Source organism: Neopsephotus bourkii, unplaced genomic scaffold (genome assembly GCF_033783945.1).
Source record: "Neopsephotus bourkii isolate Nb327-2 ecotype Australia unplaced genomic scaffold, CSIRO-AGI_Nbou_v1 NB_1749, whole genome shotgun sequence".
Taxonomy (NCBI): domain Eukaryota; kingdom Metazoa; phylum Chordata; class Aves; order Psittaciformes; family Psittacidae; genus Neopsephotus; species Neopsephotus bourkii.
In genome coordinates, this window is record NW_026902223.1 from 8,758,801 (window position 1) to 8,779,672 (window position 20,872).

The 20,872-nt window shown below is 47.5% G+C and overlaps 1 protein-coding gene and 1 long non-coding RNA gene across 3 annotated transcripts in view; one reads left to right on the top strand and one right to left on the bottom strand.

The window, feature by feature from the left end:
• Nucleotides 1–5,008: 5,008 nt before the first annotated feature.
• On the bottom strand, nt 5,009–7,104 carry LOC133225053 (uncharacterized). Its single transcript, XR_009729008.1, has 2 exons — nt 7,014–7,104; nt 5,009–5,507 (listed from the first exon to the last, which is right to left on the bottom strand). It is a non-coding gene; the product is annotated as an uncharacterized LOC133225053 (long non-coding RNA).
• Nucleotides 6,585–20,872, top strand: part of SEPTIN9 (septin 9) — a 131,975-nt gene continuing 117,687 nt past the window's right edge. Inside the window, exon 1 of one of the 2 annotated variants that reach the window (XM_061377053.1) lies at nt 6,585–7,067. In XM_061377053.1, coding sequence (XP_061233037.1) covers nt 7,046–7,067 — 22 coding nt within the window. In that variant the 5' untranslated portion in view covers nt 6,585–7,045. The remainder of the gene's footprint in view (nt 7,068–20,872) is intronic. The other variant, XM_061377056.1, reaches the window with a different exon arrangement.

Sequence of the window (20,872 nt, forward strand, 5' to 3'; positions counted from 1 at the left end):
TAAAGGGTAGCCATGAGGGAAGATCATGAGGGGAACGGAGGGACGGCCATGAGGAGTGAGGGGCAGTCGTGAGAGGATACCATGGAGCACGGGTAGCCATAGAGTGTGAGGGGAGATGAGGGGTGGCTGTGAGGGGTAGGAGTGGCAGATGTACAGTGTAGGCCACTATAGGGGCAGATAAGGGGTGCCTATGAGTGGAGATCATGAGGGGCAGCCATGAGAGGTGATGGGTGGCCATGAGGGAAGAGCATGAGGGGAGAGAGGGATGGTGATGAGGGGTAAGGGGAGATTGTGAGGGAAAGATCATAAGGGGAGAGGAGAGGTGGCCATAAGGGAAGATCGTGAGGGGAGAGAGGGGTGGCCATGAGGAGTGAGGGGCAGTTGTGAGAGGATACCATGAAGGGGTAGCAGGGGTAGCCATGGGGTGTGAGGGTAGATCAGGAGGGGAGATCAGTTTGCCCTTAGTGACATGGTTCCACGGCAGCATTTGCAGTCCTGAGGTAAGGGTTGGACTTGATAATCTTAAGGGTCTTTTCCAACTCAGTTGATTCTATGATTCTATGGATTTAGAAATCATAGAATAGTTTGGGTTGGAAAGGACCTTAATATCATGCAGTTCCAACCCCCCTGCCATGGTCAGGGCACCTCACACTAAACCATGCCACCCAAGGCTTCGTCCAACCTGGCCTTGAAATCATGGGAGGCAGGAAGGTAAGCATAGCTTTAAGCATGATTGTGCTGCTCCCTGAGTACCCAAGGATGTCTCTTAGCAGAAGTAGTTACAACAGCAGCCGAACAGTCATGCCTGCTTGGCACTTGCTCAAGCCTGCAGCCAGACTGGTTGCTGCTGCTGTGTGGTCCCTCTGCCCTGCAGCAGTTTAGAGCCACACTTCCTGTGCCTGTCTCCAGCACAGCAGGACCGGTAAGCTTAGCTTTTTGGAGCCCCAGAACCCAGGCTCTGTTCCACTTTTTGCCCCTCCCCAGGGTTCTATGTTCACTTCTCTAAACTGCACTTATGGAAATGTACCTGATAACCAAGGGCAGGGGCTTACCCCAGTGCCTGCCCTTGGTCAAGCTGGGCTGTGTATGATACTTGGATGAAAAAACTGAAATTGTCACTTAGTTCTAACTAAGATCCATGTTTCTTCTGTAGCACTCTGAAAGGATGTGATTGGTGCAAAGCTGTGGTGGTTGCTTCGTTTTTGTAGTTTCAGCTAAAACTTAGACCATAAAAGCCATAAAACAGGGTTGTATATTTGTGAAAAATGGAGCAAGCTTTGCGGGGTTTGAGAGTTTGACTTTGACCTGTTCTTGTTTTTCAAGCTTGCAGCCAAATTCAGAAGTGCTCAGCTGGCATTTCTGAAAGCAGCCTAAGGATTTTACAGTGAGTCTTAAGAGTGGGTATTCATGTGGGTCAGCTCATGAAGCACCTTGAAGGGGTTTGTTTTGAGATACTGGGGCTATTGAAAATGGAAAACACTTCTGAGTTTTCATTCAGACTTCCCCTGCATTCAGGGGTTTTCCTTCTGTTGAGTGGGCATTCACTATTGCCCTTAGTTTTTATTTTTTTGTCTGTTTCACACACTCTTCAACTTTGATTTCAGGTTGAAGTATTCCCTTCCCTAAACATGGGAGAGGCTGTTCTATGAAAATGGCCATCTGATGTACCTTGCGGTTGAGCAGATGTTATCTTCTTCAGTAATGAAATTCTGCTTTGAGTAATTGGACGTTCTTCCCAGTTCCTCATAATTAAGGCAGAAGAAAAGAACAAAACCTGCTGATTTGATATGAGTAATTGCTTCATTAAGTTATTTGCTTCTTCACCATAACTGTCAGTCCACAGAAGAGAAGAGCATGACCATCAGACCATATATAATGGTACTCTAATGCTGTTGTGGGTCTTTGGTGCTTTGTTGTCAGATGGAATCATAGAGAAAGGAGTTGCGAAACACACTGCTAAATGGTATACCTCTTAACCATATGCACTTAAGACCACAGAGGGAGCCTGGCTGTGTCCTAACCCCAGAAAAAGCAGAGAGCTAATGTATGAGGCTTTAGATCAACACAGCTGCCTTGCCTCCTGTATCTGAGCATTGTGAATTGATGCTGAAAGGCTGAACATCTGTGTTTTCCCTCTGTGGAGCAGGGTAGGGGAAAGCTGCACTGAATCCTGACCACTGGCAAAAAGGAAGTGGCTCTGAACTGGAGTATGGCAAATCTTAGCTGTGGTGATGGCTTATGTCACTGCTGTTCTTTGCATTTAGTTTTCCTGGGTTTGGCAAGCAGGTTTGCATATGTGTTTGGGTACACAAGGACTCATCGGAGAACATGGTTTCCTGGTGATGCTGAGGATGGGTAAATGGGCCATGTTGACTTGTTACATTGCATGCATTTAACTGGGATCTCAGCTATAATTTCAAGTAGAGGATTCTCCATCTATGTGGACTTGAGTTCCTCTCATGCACATCTGAATGCCCCATCTGCATTATTCAGTGGCTTTGCTGCTCATAAATAACAGGTCACCCCCAAATGTGTTTCATAATCCTATCCCTTATTTCCTCATTGCAAGCTTGAGAGCCAGACCCACTGCATCAGAGTAGCTGCAGGATTTATATGCGCTTACTGATGAAATCAGGGCTTGGAGGCTCCTTGGATGTGAATTCTGCTGAATGATCCTCAAGTGCTCGGGGAAGCAATTTCAGGTCACTGAGATCAGTCCTCCAGACTTGTGCCTGCTGTTCTCTGCAAAACCGCCAGGAATGCTCTAAGTAACTTTGATCGTCAAACTGATTTCTATCTCCCTCTCCAAGCTCTGGGCGGATATGTTTTTATAAGGCAGACATCACCGAGCTCAGAGCTGGCAGACCCAACATGCTAAATGAGGATAATTATGAACTTAAGTAACCAAGGTATTGTAAGGATCAACTGTGGCACAACCAGTGCACTGTGAGTGAGCACTTCATTAGGGCTGCAGGGAAAAGGAAGAGAGATCATAGGTGCCATAACACTTTAATTTCCTCAAGTAGGTGGCAGAAAGGAGGGCAGATTTTGCCAGTGCCACAAGTGCCCGACGCTGGTTGATTTGCTCTCTGTATTCTCACAAGCATCTTTGTGTCTTGGCCACCAACAAAAGTTGTGCTCTGCAAGAGGCACAGAGCATGGACTAAACTTAAGCTGGGCTGCCAGCAGCCAGCCCACTGACACAGAGCTTTTCCAGCTGCAGTGACTGGGTTCAGTAGGCTGACAGAACCACCTGGACCTTTCCTGCTGAGTTGGTAGCCAGAGTATGCAGGTGACTCAGGTCCCATTGCACATGCAGCAGTGTCAAAAGCCACCCTTTGTGCCTGCCAGAGCAATTTCGGGTTCCGGGCAATGGAGGTATAAACCCTTCTTGGCCAAAAGCCGCAAGTTCTCATCTTCTGTGTGGTCTCCTTCCCCTCCTGCTTCCTTTCCCTTGAGTCCAGGGGCTCTCTGAGATGAGTTTTGCTGGGCTTTTGCAATGATCCCCCGGGCCAGGATGCAGTGCCACTGCTCACCTAGTGCCTGGTTTAGGAGCATCCTTTCTGTGCTGGGCAGGATGGGTTGCTGGTACAGAGCAGGGTAGAAAACTTTACATCCTCCCTCCAGCCCCACTGTCACTAAAGAACAATTGCTCAGGAAAAGGGAGCTTGGAGGATCATATGTAAAACAAACAGCTGGAGAGGGAGATGTGAGTGGCTTATAGTCCTGACATGTGAATTTCCACTTCTAAATCAGTTGGAGATACTGTTCCCTAAAGAGGAGGGTCCAGCCTGCTCTGCTGCACACTGGCAGGTCTTCGCAGCATACGTTTCTGCTCCTCTAACAGCAACTTTTGTCTACCAGGCAATGTCTTTGAGCCCCAGGGAAGCACTGAGTACCACTCAGACTCCCCATACCTCTCCCTGGGAAAACTCAACCTTCCTCCCCGTTTGCAAGACATGGAACCAAGAAACTTAGTCTGAGAGGCTGAATAAACCACTTGGAGACATGCAGTTACGCAGCTCATGTACCCTAATGTCTAGCTTTGTACTAGTCTGTGAGATCATAGGTTTTTACATGCAGCTCACCCTTATTTCTACTCTTTCCTCCTCACTTCAGTATTCATCATTTGGTGCTGTTGCCTCTCCCAGTCTCTCCCTCATCTTGACCCTTTCCTGAGCCTCTGGTTCCCTACCCCAGCCCACTGTACATAGCTGGTGATGCTTGTCTCTTGCTCCTCTGATCACTGTATTACGTTCAGTGTGGGAGACTGCATATTTTGGTGCAGGACCCACACATGCTGGGGTATGTGCTTGCCTGGAGGGTACTGCTGGGGGAGAGAGCATGTACTGCTTTTGTGCCTGCCATGGAACTGTAACGTGTGTTGTGGACTAAGCCATGAAGAACCAGCTGCTGAGAGCATCACAGCTGGGTCAGGCTCAGCAGCTGCTGTAGGAGGTGCAGCATCTGCAGCCCTGGTGGGTGCAGTGCCACTGGGCTTGGAGGAGCCTGCCCATGCTCAGATTGCTGCTGTGAGCGTGCAGTTGGGCATCACGAGGCAGTGACAAGGGAGGTTGATGCAGCCTCTCTGGAAAGAGGCCAGCTCTACACCACTGGCAGCACCATGCTGGTGCTAGAGTTGGATGCAGAGGGGATGTCCAGGGCTGGTGCATGTGTGCATGCCCCAGGTCAGATCCAAGCTGCTTTGGCAAGGCTGGATGTATGAGGCTCACACAGTGCCTCCCTCTGCTGCAGCCAGGCCAAGCCAGCAGTCTGAATCCCTCACTTTCAGGAACAATAAATTCTCACACTAATCTTATGAAAGAGGGGGGAGGGAGAGAACGAACCTATAAATGACTTACCTATTTGAAGCCTGTGGGCTCTGCATTGTATTAAATATTAACCTGCTCCTCTGAGCCAAGCGACTGATCCTCTTGGTAATTCTGAGGCCAGGCAGCCAAAGAAAGGGATTCTTTGTCAGACAGTATTTCAGGGGGAAAAAAATCCCTTCAGCCAATTTGTGTCTCATCGTGTTTGTTTGGCCCTGCAGTAGAAAAGCCTGCTCCACAATTTGCTGTTTGTATTTGTGCAGTCAAGCTGATCAGATGGCTGTACCCCAGCCATGGCTCTGAAAATGCTGCTCACCAGCAGCCCCATGAAGGCACAGTACACCTTGCACACATAATCACACACACATGTGGTGCCGTACACTTAATTGCACACATGTGCACATGTAACCACACACTTAATCATGGACATGTGCACATATACCCATATGTGAGAAGAACAGAAAATTGTATTTTGATCTCCTATGAGGTATAGCCCTGTGAATGTTGAGTATTAAGAGTAGCTGTGTCCATCAGAAAGATGCAGGCAAAAGCAGAGCAGTGGGGTTAGTGTTTGGGAGTGGGTTCTACCCTTGACTTTGCCCTTGGGGTACAAGGTGGGGCAAGTCATTGTGCTATTGTTTCTCCTCCGTAAATTGTGCCTAATGATGTCAAAAGCACCTGTGGAAAGAGTAATATATTATTATTATGGGCTTAGATGTGTGTTTACTTAAGTAACAAAGCTTTGGTGGTTCAAAAGTTTTCTTGATGACAGAGGTTTTTTGCTAACATCTCTCTGCTGGAGACCAGCAGGAGCAGGACAGTAAGGTAGGGTAGTCATGCAGCAGCAGATAGAGTTGCTGCTGCTATGACCTGGGGAATATGTGAATGCTCCTGAGCTGTTCCAGTGCAAAGTCTGGCTGCTTAGTACTGAATCCCCAGTGACTTCACCTAGCTCTTCAAGTTTTGCACTAAAGCCTGAGAGGCTCAGACAGTCTGTTTCTTCATATCTGTTACACAAGCAAAATCCCATGGCTGAAAAATGGTGACCATATTCTCTTAATCCAGCTCATCTGACTTCATGCAATGCCAGGTTAGGGCTGGGTGTAGAACAGTTTTGCTCCTGCTGTGGAAAAGTCTAAAACCAAATGGAAAATGCTTCCTATACCTTGAGCTGGTGGCATTTTCTCATGTGGACAGGACTCGTGTTCTGCACCTTCCCGGGAGTGACTCACCCGAGCTGGCTGTGGGAACATTTCCAGTGATCAGCCCAGTATTTCCTGCGGCAGTTCAGGTTCTTGCACTTTACTGTGCTTTTAGTCATAGCTAGTCTTAATTTGCTCTTTCTTCCTGTCTGTGTTCATAATACCCCCAGCTTATTGCATTTGTGTAGCTGATTGAACAACCTGTGTTTCACAGGGAGTGATCAGGAGCATGTCTGCTTTCCTGGCAGATCTGCGTGCTGAGGCACATAAGTAATTGCAAAATGGAGCCTCCTCTTCCTCAGTAACCTGGGGACATGCCCAGATCCCAGTGCTCTGAGGAACTGGTTATGGAATACGTGGCGCTCTGCATCCTACTGAGCAGCGAGTAACTGCTTGCACATAGCTCTCCCTGTGTTGCAAACCTATGAGGCATTTTGCTCAACTTACAGCCTTGAATGAGTCCTTTACATGTAGATATGAAGAGGAAAGAGGTGTTTACACCACAGCATGCTGACAGGCCACCAATGTACTTTGAACTAGAAACTGCCTGACTTTAGAGTAGCTCTGACCTAAGCTGCTCCAGCAGCAAACAGCTGAATCAAAGCTGTGGGGTGTGCTGGGCTGGAGGCGTGAAATTCCCTCCCTTCCCTTTTCTGGACTAGCTAAATATACTGGGATTTCCAGGGCTGGGAGTTGGTAGGACTAATCCCCGAGACCATTTGTTTTCCAGGGGGATAACATCCAGCTGCCAGGGAGGCTGAGCCCTGCTCTACCCTGCCGGTGCCGGAAGAGTTGGAACAGCCCATAACTGTGTGTGATGTTGGGAAAGGTGTGTGCTAATTAATTGGAGCGCTGGGCTGCCCCTCGGCTGGAGCCACGCGCCTGGATGTGGTGGCAGCGTGCACGTCCCCTCCCCATCCCTGCCCGTACCGACAAAAGGATCACACCTGCGGCACAGCACCCCAGGGACCCAACGCCTCACCCAGCTCCTATGTCACAGCTCGAAGCGACGGCATGAAGAAATCCTCGTATTCAGGTGAGCAAGTAACAGCCTGTTGTTTTTCTCTCACCTCTTTCTCTTTGGATCTCTACTGGGAAAGGAAAAGGTTTAAAACCCCCAAAGTAAAACTTGCACAAGCCCCTCTCCCTCCAAGCACTCTGTAACAGAGTGAGCTATTTTACTGTGTATAAATAAACCCTGTCGATCAGTGGAAAAGGCTTAAAAAGCAAAACAAATCCAGGGAGGCAACTTGTTCCAGGCAGAACTCGGTGTTGGTGGCATGGAGCTTGTTATTCAGAAGGCACCTGTGCCAGCACGGGGCAAGCTCCAGTGCTGAGCAGCAGCTTGAAATGAAATGAAATGAAATGAAATGAAATGAAATGAAATGGAATGGTGGCATCGTATGTGACACCAGCTTCCTTTGGGGCTGGAAGGATTTCTAAATGGAGGGTTGAAGAGCTGGGATCTCCTAATGCTGCAGGACAGCTAACACAGGAGCAAGCAGCACTGACTGATGTTATTTCTCTGAATTTTCTGTGAAATCCTGCCAACAGTCCCAAGAAGTGGCAGGCGCACGATAGAGTGGACGCAACTCCTGCAAAAGAGGAGTCACGTCTGTAGCTCGTCCTGTAAAGCTCAGGTGCCTCTGGCAGCTCCTCAAGGTGAAGGACTTTGCTCTGCAGCTGATTTCTGCTTGGTTCCAGCTACCAACCTGTGACCATGTGTTCTGTAAGCCCAGTTCTGCCCTGGCTTTGCCCCAGCTGCTGTGGGGATGTGGTGTCACCATGATGGCCTCCTGACATCCTGAGTCACCATGGGGGTGCTGGTGGCAGCTGCTGTGCTGCGAGCCACTCAAGCCATGTCATGGCCAACCCTGCCTGAGCTTATTAGCCACAGGAGCTGGGGGTTTGCCTTCACACAGAAAATTCCCTGTGTGATGCTGCTGCCTGTTTGTTGTTAAAATGAATTAGTCATGTTTCTCTCTTGCACATTTCTCATTAGTGTTGCTAAATAGACTGCCAGGGAGGTTTTATTAGGGAACCTGAGAAAGCCTAAGCATTATTATTAGCATGTTGTAATGGATTAAAGTGGGTATTAACGGTTGTGCATTGTGGGTAGGAAGAACTGGTACTTGTACAGGCCTCCTGAGGTGCAGGCAGTGGCTAAAGCAGCCCTGGAGCAGTGCGAGAACTGGTCTGGAGATAGCTGGCTGTCATAAGGAAAAGCTGTCAGTAACTGTGTGACCTGCTATTATGACTTCTTGCAGGTGAGGCTGAGTGGTCCTCAATTGCTTTGCTTGCTTTGGTTGGTTGTGGTGGAGTGAGCTGGGGCAGTGTAAAGCCCATGATGGGACTGGTGTGTCCCTGGTCACAAATCCACCTTCATTCGGTGTTGCAGCTGAGGTCTGTTGACATCTGGCCTGTACTTTTATTTCAAAGGGACTGCAGTTGTATTTTGGAAATGCTGTTTGCTTTGAGATTTCCCTTGGTACACTGCAGAGAAGAATTACACTAGCCAGGATATGCTATACTGAAGCAACAGGATAATTGCACTATTTATTACCTGCACTAATCTTCCACAAAGCACATGCAGCTCTTCTGAGCGGCTCTCATGTTCATGTGTCAGCTCCTGGCCAGGCAGTGCTGGGGCCTTGCCTTTCACTGATTTATTGGACAGAGAGGAGCTGGATTAATCACCCACTGTGCCTTTGGAGAGCTTCCACCTCTGTCAACCCTCCCTGCCCCATGGTTCTGGAGGTTTTCCAAGTTGTGGAACAGTGATGGTAGCTTGCTTGGGGGAATTGCACCAAGAGTCCAGATTGCGTCTCCAAGACATGAGTAAGACGTACAGGGTGCTGCAGGGCCTCTGAACTTCCTACTGCCAGAGAAACTGGTGAGGTGACAAAGTGATTTCTCAGCTGCAAAGCCTATGCTTCTCAAGCACATTGCTAACAACCTCTGACAGGCCGGAAACACAGCGCCTGGCTGAGAAACTTCTGAAAATGATGAAAATAGGAAACCCTAAGTATCTTCAGAACACTTTTTGAGGTTAGGGAACATCCCTTGCTGGCTTTATTTGCTCCTCTCCAGTATATTCTGGGTCTGGTCTGTGGACTGGGCCCCACTGAGCCCAGCTGGAGCATCTCAGTTGACTTCACAAGGCTGAAGCTCCAGCTCTGTCCTGCTCTGCAAACACAGCAGTGCTGCTGTAGTGCTCTCTTGTTAGCAGGCTGCTCCCCACCCCAGGAGAGATTTACTCTTTCTAAAGTACTCCAGGGGAAGTGATTACCCATCTGCTATGGCTTTTGAGCACATGCCATATAGGTGTGGTTGGGATAAAGAGTTTGCTTTTGAATGCTTTACCTCTTACCAGCAGAGAGGCTCAGACCTTTGTGCCATAGCCGCGGGCACATGCAACTCAATTTGGTAGCACTTTTCTTTCCTGGGACTTCCTGGCAGCAGCAGGAGGAGGAGGGGAGAGGGAGAAAAGGAGAATTTACATAGCCAGTTAAAAATGAGCAATAACCGCTGCTGAAGCCAGCTCTTACATGTTTGCTTTAGGGATGTCTATTATTTCAGATGCTTAAGGCAAAGAGGTTTTTCCTGAGATGTTTTACTTGTCCTGGAATACTATTTTTATAAAGGATTTTTCAACTCTCCTTTTCCATTACTCAAGCACAACTGCATTGCCAAAGAAGCAGTAGGCAGGATTTGTGATAAATGACACAATTACTTATAGGTATTACTAAGGATGGTGCAAATTATTTTGGCCAAGGACTGTTTGCAGTTTCAAGTTTCTGTAAGGTGTTGGCGTGCACTGAAATAAGGATTGTCATCATTACAGTGCCTCCAGAATTATCCATAGTGGTTGTGCGATACCTCTTACCTAAACTGTGAACTCCTGATTTATGGCTTAGGCACTTAGGGAGAAATAACTTCTCATAGATGAGCCAAGGCTATAAGAAAACTGCAGGAGTAACAGTGAAAACTGATCTGATCATTGCAGTAGGATTTAGGAACAATATTTTTTTTCCCACATCATGACTCATAGAATGATTCGCTATAAAGCATAGAATAGAATATTATGACAATAGAATATTAGTCAAATTGGAGTTGTTGGTATTATCTAGACTGGGAAGCTTCAGGGAAAGAGATTGGTTTATAGTGTCCCAGGGTCCCCTGTTGCCCCAGCCCCATTGTGTTGCCTTGGTGCTGCCACCATACAGCATCCTGTGGATGCTGAACACCCGCAGCTCTGGCCCAAGGCAGCAGCAATTACTGGTACTAGTGGGGCAAATCAGGTTTGTACCCCACCAAAAGGCTCCATGTTTATGCGCCAGTATGTGCAGCTGGTGAAGAAGAAAAGCAAGTGAGCTCTTGCTGGGGGTGAGCAGAGCTGCAGTGTGCAGCTGTGATAGCACAGGGACACACTGCAGTGAGTGCTCATCTGGCAGTCAGTGGAGTTCATCAAACTGCAATGAAGAAGCAGTGTATAGACCTGCCCTCCCCCTAAAAAAGCATCAGGGGCTGTGACTGGATGTGTGGTGCCTGTGGTGGAGGCCTCAGTACATCTCTGGCACAGCCAGTCCTCTGGAAACACTGAGACTGGATCTTTTTCTGGCTCATGCTGCACAGTGCAGTTCTCTCAATGGCTTTTAACCTCACTATCACAAAGCTTGCTGGCTGGGACAGAGATGACCTGGTGTTTGCAGAGCCACGTTGCTCTCTCCTGAACTGGACCCCATCTCCTGTCATTTAACTGGCATCGTGTGTCTAAGCCATGATAAAGTTAACAGAGTTGTTCAGACTGATGTGATATTTGAAGTTCAGTGGCCAAACAGCAGTATCAAGGACAAAGCATTCATTTGATTTAGTTTGACATTTTGGACAGAAATACAAACCAGTTTGTTTTGAAATACATGAAAATTAAAAAGCCATTTTTTGCAGCACAAACTCACAGCCAGCTCTTACTCCCCACAACCTTCCAACAAGAGATCGTTAAAACAAAACAGATTATTGTACTGAGGATTTGCAATCAATCACAAGAAGCTGGATCCTCAGTCTGTGGCTGTTCAAACTGACTGCTCAAAACCTGAATTAAGTGCAAGTAATGAATGATTTCACCAGCTCAGATGAATGAACTGTCCTTTTGCCCCACTTCTACGCATTATTTCTGTTTGAAACAGCTCTGCATGTGCCTGATGTGCCAAAGCACTTTGCAGTAAACTTCATGAACTGGTAAACAAACTGGTTTATGAAGAGGCACAGCAGCTACTGGCACGGCTGTGCAGTGCTTGAGCAAATACAAGGTGCAATAAAGAAAGGCATCAGCCTTCAGGAAGGCTTCTGTAGAAGAGCAGGAGTGGAAAAACCCACTGCAGCCAGAAATGCCAGGGTTTCTGTTCCATCCTGTGTCCTCACTGCTTGGTGGGACAGAGGTACCACTGAAACCACAGGTGGAGGAGCCAGCATGCTGCTTGTTCGGCTAGTGTTTGCTTTTGAGAGAGGCACACACTTGTGTGCTGGGTTGCTGCTCTGCTTGCAGCTGATTCCTACCTCTCACCTTGCTCAGAGGCTGCCATTTCAGCTCTTGCTGTCACCCATCCATGCCTTCTCCCCCTTACAGATCTCTGTGCTCAAGTAGGGCTGTGAAACCTGGCCTGGGCTCCTTTCCTTTCCCATCAGTGGCAGGGTGGAAGCATGAGTAAAGTCAGTGTGAGTGTGGGGGATGTGAAAGGGAAGGAAAAGGGTGAGGAAAGAGTTTTGGATCCTGGGACTAGAGGGAAGAGGAGGGATAGTGGTGCTGGCAGTGCCATCATGGGGTGAGCTGCCCCAGAAACACCGGTTGCTTGCCTGAGGCTGTGGAAGTTTTTCATAACATGGTTTTGTGTTGACATTGTGTTACCTCATGTTACTGAAATAGCAGGAAGGAAAATAACAAGGAGTACAAAATGAACTTGTTCATTCAAGAATAGCACAAAGCTGGTGCATAGACAAAGGGCTTTGCATCTGATTTTCAGGATGCTGAAAGCTCTGCGGGTTGGTCAGCTGTGTGGATGATCTGCATCATTCAGATCCACGTGAAAGCTGGTTGGTAGCAAATGTCCGTGGCCCCAGCCTTTCTTTAAGCCCCAAAGGAAAGAGAGAACAAATGTGATGCAGTTCCTGCATGGTGAACACTTGCTCACTGTTTTGGACAGCCACATCTCTAGTCTATGCTGGTAAGCAACAGTCACGGTGCCTGTTCACGTTCACACATTCTGTCTGGTGGGGTTTCTTTCACAATCTTCTTCACTTACTTTGTTTTGCCTTTTACCACATCATGTTGTTTCCTGCTCTGTCCTTGCCTGAGTCACTTCTCCATTGCTGCATGCAAGGCTGGACATAACCTTTGACATTCCCACTGCCTGCTGCCCTCAAGGTATTTTTTGAGCTATAGTAACATTTAGAGATGCCCAGAGAGAGTGGTACCATTGTCCTGAGTGCTGCAGAGAAGAAAAGTAGAAATGTCCTTCCCTCCCTCCACTTCTGAATTCCTCAAAGAGTGATGTGTGATGGGCAGCAGAGGCAAAGGCTGTATGAGCAGGCAGTGTCACAGTGCATCCTCCCAAGCCAACACCATGGCCAAGGGGCAACATTGCACAGATCTGCACTGTGTGGTCAACAGCTAAAATCCTTTATCAATTCTTTTGGCTACTTTTAAAATGAAAACCTTGTATGCCTTGGAGAATTAGATTTCTCATGTGCCTGTCCTCCCTCATGGTACTAAAGCCTGTGATTTTCCTCAAGTGCCACAAATTGTTGGAGTCTCTGTTGCATGAAAGCACCCTGATCCTCAGACAGACTCTTCTCAGCTACCTTGGGGGCCTCACAGTCTGTTTCTCTGGCTTAGCAGATGTCAAGAATTGTTGATGGCATTGGTCCTGGCCATCTTACTTCTATGCTGCAAAAGAATGAGGTGGGATCGTGAGATTTCTAATCAAAAAGCACAACTGTTACATTTTACTACCATGATGACAGAATATATTCCCCTAAACGTCAACAGAGTCTGCTGCCACAGGTTTCTGATGGCTTGTGATGATTGATGTAATGTTAGGAAAAGATTCTCCTATAGCAGGTTCTCCTTTATCAGCACCACACTGTGCTGAGCTGGCAGGATCAGTGTGACGGGTTTGGTTGGGTGCTTCACCATGGGCAGATTTGTCTGGCACGTACAGACAGTATTAGAGCTTTGGTTCAGGTAGCAAAACATCCCAACATCTGTTAGGAAATAGTTTGGAGAAGCAAGGGAATCCGGCATATGGAGAAAGCCAAATAAGAAACCACAACATGCAGACATATGCAGAAATAACGAAAAGCCATGTGTGGCCCAACAGGGTGATTATCTGCTTCCCTGAAACACCAATCATCTTCCCATCCCCACCTGGGATGAGCAAGGAGAAGTGGGGCCATGTGAAATGGGGAGATGTTGCTGCAGAGAATACCTCCCTGTGTGCTCACTGCTTGCAGGGAAATCCCTCCCAAGAGCAGTGCTGCTGGTCAGATAGCAAGTGGGGTGCTTTGTGTGAGGCTAACCTGTCCCACTCCCTGTGGGGTTTGCAGCATAAGGTGGGATCCAAACCCAGGGAAAGCCTGTGAAAGAGGAGATGACTTTGTATCACAGTGATTTGGGAAGATTTAACCTGTCAGATGGATGTGTAAAGTGTCTGCTTCCTTTTTGTAAGCTCTCTGGTGCTGTGCAGGATGGGGTGGGATCCACCAGTCCCTAGCCTTGGTATTCACTCTCCACACCAGTGTCTCTAACAACAAACCAGGCAGCTTCTTTTCCTCCCCAGTCCTGGTGTCCTCTGGAAGAGCAGCCATGCTTGTGTAGCCATCATTCCCTACGGAAATCACATGCCACACTCAGTGGTGTGGTGGGAGAGATGCAACACGATCACTGGTGAGTCAGCCTGTTCCCACACTGGCCTCCAATGACTTACCAGTGACAAGGGCAGCAAAAATCACCCTTTAAAGGGTTTATGTTTCAGAGGGGGAGGTCATAGCTGCCTGGGAAACTGCTTTATTCTGTTTTTATTCATCACTCAGGTGATGGCACAGGCTTGCAAAGGTCTTTCTTGTAGCTGCTGTGGGGTGGGGCACTTGGTCCATCACTGTAGAAGTCTGAAAAGGAATCCTGGCTTTGCGTTGTAAGACAGCTTCCACTGTCACACGGACAAAATAGCCTCTCATGGGGCTTAGAGGGATTCAAACATCTCTAGAGCAGAGGCCAGCGTCAGGGTGGGATGGCACCAGGAGCACAGGAAAAGAAGGGTTTTGTCCAGTGCTGCTACTTCTGTGAAAACATCTGGCCATGCTGGGCAAAAGGGGCTTCTTGTGCAGTTCTTGCTCAAGCACTCAAGTTCTAGCACTGCAGCAGTCTGAAGCACAAGATAAGTTACTCCATGACCCAAACTTTTAATTTCAGACAGGGCTGGCTCAAGTCTGATGCCCAGAGTATGTAACTGTCCCCTCCATTTCCCTCAAACATCATGCTGCCTTCTAGGCTCCCAGGTCAAGCAGATGGCAGTTAAGCTGGAGGGATGATAGCAAGCTGGAACTAGCAGCAGAAGGGATTTTCTATTTTTCTTCCCTTTGTCAATGTCAGATGAGTATTATTTGCAGGAAACACTTCGTGTAGCTCAGAGATTTGTTTAGAGAAGGAGTGTAGGGGGAGGAGACAGCTAAAGACATAATGGAAATTAAGAAGGCTACAGTAATGTTCAAGAAAGTCTGTAATTTCCTGGTGTGGGAGTACTGCTATTCTGGGGACCAAGGGAATAACGGCTCCGGTTCCAAAGGGAGAGAGTGCTCACTGAGGGATGATCTGCAGAGGAACCAGCTCCTTTTGGGAAAAGCTCAGCACACACAGCAGTTCTCCCTGAGGCCTCACAGGACTGAACCCAAAGCAACTGCTGGGGGCACAGAGGGACTCTGACACTCGGATGCTCTCTCAACTTGTCTGGAGTCACGTCCCTTTGCAGACTTCATGGGGATCCCAGGGAAACTTTGAGTGCATGTACATGGAGAGCAAGTTGGAGTTCTGATCCTTGTCAGCAGCCCCTAGGTGTAAAATTGCTTTGGTTTGATGCTATCAAGAGAAATAGGGATTGCCTATAGCTTTATATAATAGACATTAGAAACAAAGCAAGATGCCCTCAGCAGTTACCACTGAGAGCTGCTGCTGAATGACTCAGTGGCTGAGTTGTAAGTGCCTGGACATGTAGGAATAAAAATTGCTGAGAAGAATAACAGATCTTAGTGTGTTACAAGTCAGGACAAAGGACTTGTACATAACAGACCATGGGAGGTGGCAGGGGGTTTGCTCAGGTGAGTTTAAGGCTGATGGAAGGCTGTGTTAAGGAAGCTGGAGGCTTTGTTTTGCCTGCAGGAAAGGTACAGCCCTGGGCTGCAGAACAAGTGTCACCCACCAAGTCAGCTGGTGGGGAGCTCCCATCCTGCCACTGTGACTGTCAGTGTCATCCATCAGCACTCTACACACGCTTTGCTGTCCTAATACTCAGTTTCCATCTTCCTTCCAAGCTGGCTTTTAATTAATTTTTAAACTTAAAATCAATATATATATATATTTAATCAGTAGGAATGAGGATGAGATGTAGTTCATTGCCTGCATATAATTTAATTTGAAGCATTGAAAGTTGTTGCAAGTCCAATCCTGAAATACCATAATCCTCCTCATCCTCTGGTTTGTTCTGGGTAAGGTTTCTGACCTTGCTGATTTTCAGTGTTCTAGTGATAAAAGGAGTCACGTGAACTGTATTGCTTTTATCTAAGGTCAGTTTTTGGGAGCACCAGGAAATCCTTAAATTCAGACCTTTATTATGTGCACTTGCAGCCCTGTCTGCTGCATGAAGGGATTTTTCCTCTCTGGAGTCCTGCCTTCATGTGTTTGAGAGCATGTTTAATCGAACTGGGCATTATACTGAGAAATGGGAGTGTGAGATGTGCCCAAGCTGTATTAAACCCACCATATCCTACTAGGGGATTTCAAATGCCTCTTAAAATAATTTTTGTTAGCAGATAGCTTATGACTCTCGGAGCTGCTGGGTGTTTTCTGAACAGCCCAGACTTACACAGCCTGAAGGACCAACATTACTGTAGCTAATTGCCCTTCAATGTTAATTGTCCTTCAGCTCCATCTGCATCTGTAAGTGCTTTCCCAAATTGCTGTCCTGACATGTGAGATGCTTCAGCTGGCGAGTCCCACATCTGAGTACGGAAAGGTTGTCAGTGCTGTGGGATGTTGGGGGATGTCGTGGTTTGGGTGGTCCCTCCTGTCCCGCTTGGCAGCTGCAGCACATGGCTGTAATTTATTTCCTGGAGTAGGTTTTTGTCAGATAAACCTCCCAATAGTGATGTGAAATAATCCGACAGCTGATTCCTGCAGTTAATGTTTGGAGCAATGAGTTAATATTGGGGAGGATGAGCTCAGCCCTGGCAAGTTTGAACCATCTGTAGAGGTTTCAAACCTGCTCTTCTCCATGTGCTTCTTCATGGATCAATCGCTCTCTAGGAAATCAGCGTCAGACAGCAGTGTTTTAAATGAATGTCAGGCTTTTCAGACAGTGTATGTGGTGGGGAGAGGGAAAGAGTATGTCTGAGGCTGCACTGAGGGTTTTTTGTGTTTGGCTTTGCTAAGTTTAAGATCATCACGGGAAACATAAGAGCCCTGTGCTTGAGCCATGGTGGAGAGGGAAGAGTAAAAAGTTGTTTCATAATATGTGTCTGGATTAATGTTCAGATCTTACTGAGTCTTTTATATCCTGTGATTCATAAATGTAAGTATGGGAGCCTCTAGGAATTGATATAAATCAGAAAAGCCTCCAGTGTCTATGTACTGGGTGCTGATATTGCAGGCATCTGCATTAAGCCCTTTTACAGACTGCTCTTGTTCTGTGGTGGACAGTTTGTGGGCTGCTAGTGGCAGAGTTTGTAACACAGAAGAAGGGTTAGTGGCTCTGGACACTGGGAAGCAAGGAGCTGGAATATTGGTCTGGGACACAGTCACACAGCCCTTGGCTAGGAGCATAGTCCTGGGTAAAAATAAACAGTGTTCTCATTCCTAGCTCTGTGGAGATACTTCTGTATCCAAAGCCCCTCCATCTGATGGACAGACTAGTACCAAGATGCATAGCCGGGGTCAGAAGCGTTTCACACAGGTCAGGTGTACACAGGAGTGTGGGTCAATGGGTGGGAAAGCAGAAGCTGTGCTGGCAGAGCACGTACACTGGTGGAGACTGGTGGGGAAGACCAGTACAGAAAGTGGAGAGGACCAAGCAAGCGCTGGGCCTGGAAGGGCAGGAGAGGAGGATGCAGACCCAGTGCACGGCACTGTCCACAGTGCCCCTGGGCTCTGGGATGGAGCAGAGACTCAAGGAAGGAAGCGACTTTGCTGATGAGATGAGTGTGTTTCCTCTTCAATCACCACAGGAGATACTTTGAGTGTTTCTGCAGCTGTCTCCCAACAGGCACTGAAGATGGAGAAGATGGGGGCAGGAGGTAAACCAGGTTCCACATGGTTCTGGGCTACAGCTCTGAGGGAGAAAGCAGAAAACATCAAATTTTGTAAGGATGCAAGAGAAAACATATAGACAGCAATTTCTTCAGAGAGTTATGTGCTAGGATGAATTAGAATAGCCAGAAGTTGTCCTGGGACATACTGGGAGGGATGCTGTGGTTGCCTCTGGGAAGGTAAGAGCTATACAAGTAACCTCTGAATTGTTTTACAATTGTATTTCTTTGTTGTAAATGTTGTTATAAACAGTCTGATGAGGTAATGTGAGTTCTTGTGCCTACAGAAAGAAATTTATATTGATAATTTCCACTCTGTAAACACTTCCCAGTGATGCTGCATATCTTCATAGGAATTCACCTCTCCCATGAGTAGAGCAGGAGCTATGAACAGTTTGTAGCCTTGTCTTCAGAGCTTCCTTGCATAGTCACATCACATGTAGAGGGCACAGGTCTCTCTTTGAACTTGTCAGATAGACCCCAGGCCTCTGTATGTGGGAATGGTGTCTTCTTCAGCATTCCTTAGTCTGTGAAGCTTTAACTCTGCTCATCTGGACAGCAGAAATGACAACCACAGGCAAAACCATGGTGTCTTAGGTGAGAAGAATTCTGAATGAGAAGCTGCATATCCTTTTTAAATCTACGTGGTTTGTAGACACAAAAGGTGTTACAGGATGGAAAACAGCGGGTTAGGAAAGGAGATGTGATGTTAAAAATACTTATCTCGTGCTCAATATGGCACTAAACTGTCACTGCATACGGAGAGGAGGCTGCTCAGATATTCAGCCCATGAGCTGTGGTTTTTCTCCTTCCTCCTCCCCACCTCCTCCCCACTGACTGTGGGCTGCCAGAGCTGCCCTAATAGGCACTGGGGCAGCAACTTTACCCAGGACTGTTCCATGCTCTCCTGCTTTCCATCTTGAAATGACCTTGTATAAAACCTCTAGGAGAGCACGACACTTGCCAGGGTGGGTTTGTTTGAGTTTCTCTCTAAGCAAATCCCTGGCTGTCACGTGGAGCTGGAGCAGGTGCCGTGCAGCACCTTGTTCAGTTCCAAGGTACTCAGTTTCAAGGCAAAATCATGGCTCATTAACAGAGCCTGGAGGATCTCCTGTTAACCTGTTGAGGGGAGGATGTCTGGGCATTTCCACAAGGCTCTGCTGCTCCCTCAGCACTCACAGACCTGGAGGGATAGAGCAGGCTGAAGCAGTCAGCCTTGCTGATCTGATGGGAGCAGGCTGCAAGACTGGCCATGCATGGTCAGGTTTCCCTGCTTTTTCATCTAGCCAAGCTGTCCTACCTTCTGACGCAGGAGGGAAACTTATGGGCATGGGAGAACCCAGATAGACAAGCTGGTTGAGTGCAAATGAGCTCTTAAACCAGGGCTGCTCTGCCTGGCACCTGGTGGCTTTTCCCATTGAGGACCTACTGCACAGATTTGCAAAGGGAACAGCTATAATCCTTATCTTCTACAAGGTGAATTTCTCCTGGGGCTGAGCCTTTATGATGCAGGTTCTCTATTTACCCAGCTCTGACAGTCTGCCTTCCACACCTCAATGTGCAGTCAGCTCCATCCCACCTCCCTGCAAGTCCCTGCCTGGAGTACTTGTCACCCTAAGCTATTTCTGTAGCTGATATATCCCTTCTGGGATATGAATCTTCTGTAGGAATCACTGGCCTGAGGGAGTCTAGTGAGTAGATTAGACCTTTGCACACTGGTCATTGTTGAATCACACTGCATCCTATTCAGGGATTTTGTTTGTTTGTTGTCCATTTCCAGTGTATCAAGATTAATTTGAATTCTAATATTCTCTAACATAGTAGTATTTCATCCCCACTTGGGATCATCTTCATCTTTTATAAGCTCTCTATTTCCCATTTCTGATGGATAATGAAAGATGTTTCCTTAGGTCAAAACACAGCTGGGAGATCAGGCTTTGGATTAAAAACTGCTCTGGCATAGTCCCTCAGAACATCCCGAAAGCATCCAAGCCCTGTTGCCTATAGATTATGGGCAAAACAAGACTCTAAACCAAGTAGAGACTTCTGCTTTGGGGGCTTAACAGCCTCCTCTGCTTTTCAAATCATGTAACCATAATCTCTGCAAGATTAAATACAGTTTCGGCTGTGTTTTTTCTTTATTTAATTTCACATTCTTATGGAATAAACTGATGGTGACAGATGCACAAGGGCTCTGGAGGGCACTGCTTTCTTTACACACAGGAAACTTGGGGCACAAGGGGTGACGATTCCCTCTGGAGAGGGACATGGTTGTTTCTCACCCTCTCCTGGATCATGGGTCTACTTGGCAGTGGCCTTGCTCTGTGCTTGTTTCACTCAGGCAGAGCCCTTCAGAGGGGCTTGGGACTCCTCCAGGGGATGTCCCTTGTGAATGAACATGGTCTTTTCACCTGTAGTCCCAAAGCTCTCCCAGGTGTCCATGGGGAATTAATTCTCTGTGAAAGACACATATGCTTATACCACTTTATTGCTGAGGAAAGTGAGCTGCAGAGGAACAGGCTGCTTTGTTGGTTTGTGTACCCAGGTTGGGGCATAATCACCTATCCTGACTCCTGCTCCTTGTGTAACAACTGTGCGGATGATCAGACTGCTTTCTATTCCTGTGTCTGCAGTCTTTCAGACATGAAAGCTAGGAGAGAGCTAATATCCCCTATTACAGAGGACTGAGGCCTGGAAAAAAACAAGATAGGATTGAATGTTGCTTAAGTTGAGCCATCTAAAAGCCTCTCTGAATCAGAGCTGGTCCCTGCAGCCTCTCTCCAGCCAGGGGCTGTCAGATGAATCACCCTATCTCAGGATGGAGGTGACTCACTGGCTACAGAGCCTGTCTCCTCTGTTGACTGTGGAGAGTGTCTGGGGCTCCTATGCAGATGTTTAACACGTAAACGCTCAGGTGGGCACTGCCCAGGGTCCCAGGTATCTGTGGTGGAGCAAGGAGTCAAACCCAGGTCTCTGAAGACCTCTGGTTATGATCCTAAGTAGTAGGCATCATAGCTACACAGACACCAAAGCATGTGGCTACCAGCTTGCAGCAGCAGGGCAGTGAGCGACTGCTTGGTGTAACAGCAGGTTTCCAAAGAAGCGGCAGCATCCCTCCATGCAGCTGGGACTGCTTCCTCTGGTCTGCTTGAGACACAGCTGGTTGAGGAACAGGCACCATTTCAGATCTGATGTCTCAGAAATGGTAAATGCCTTTAGTCTGTAGCGGTGAACATTTTTCTCTGACTCCAAAACTGCTCACAAAAGAGG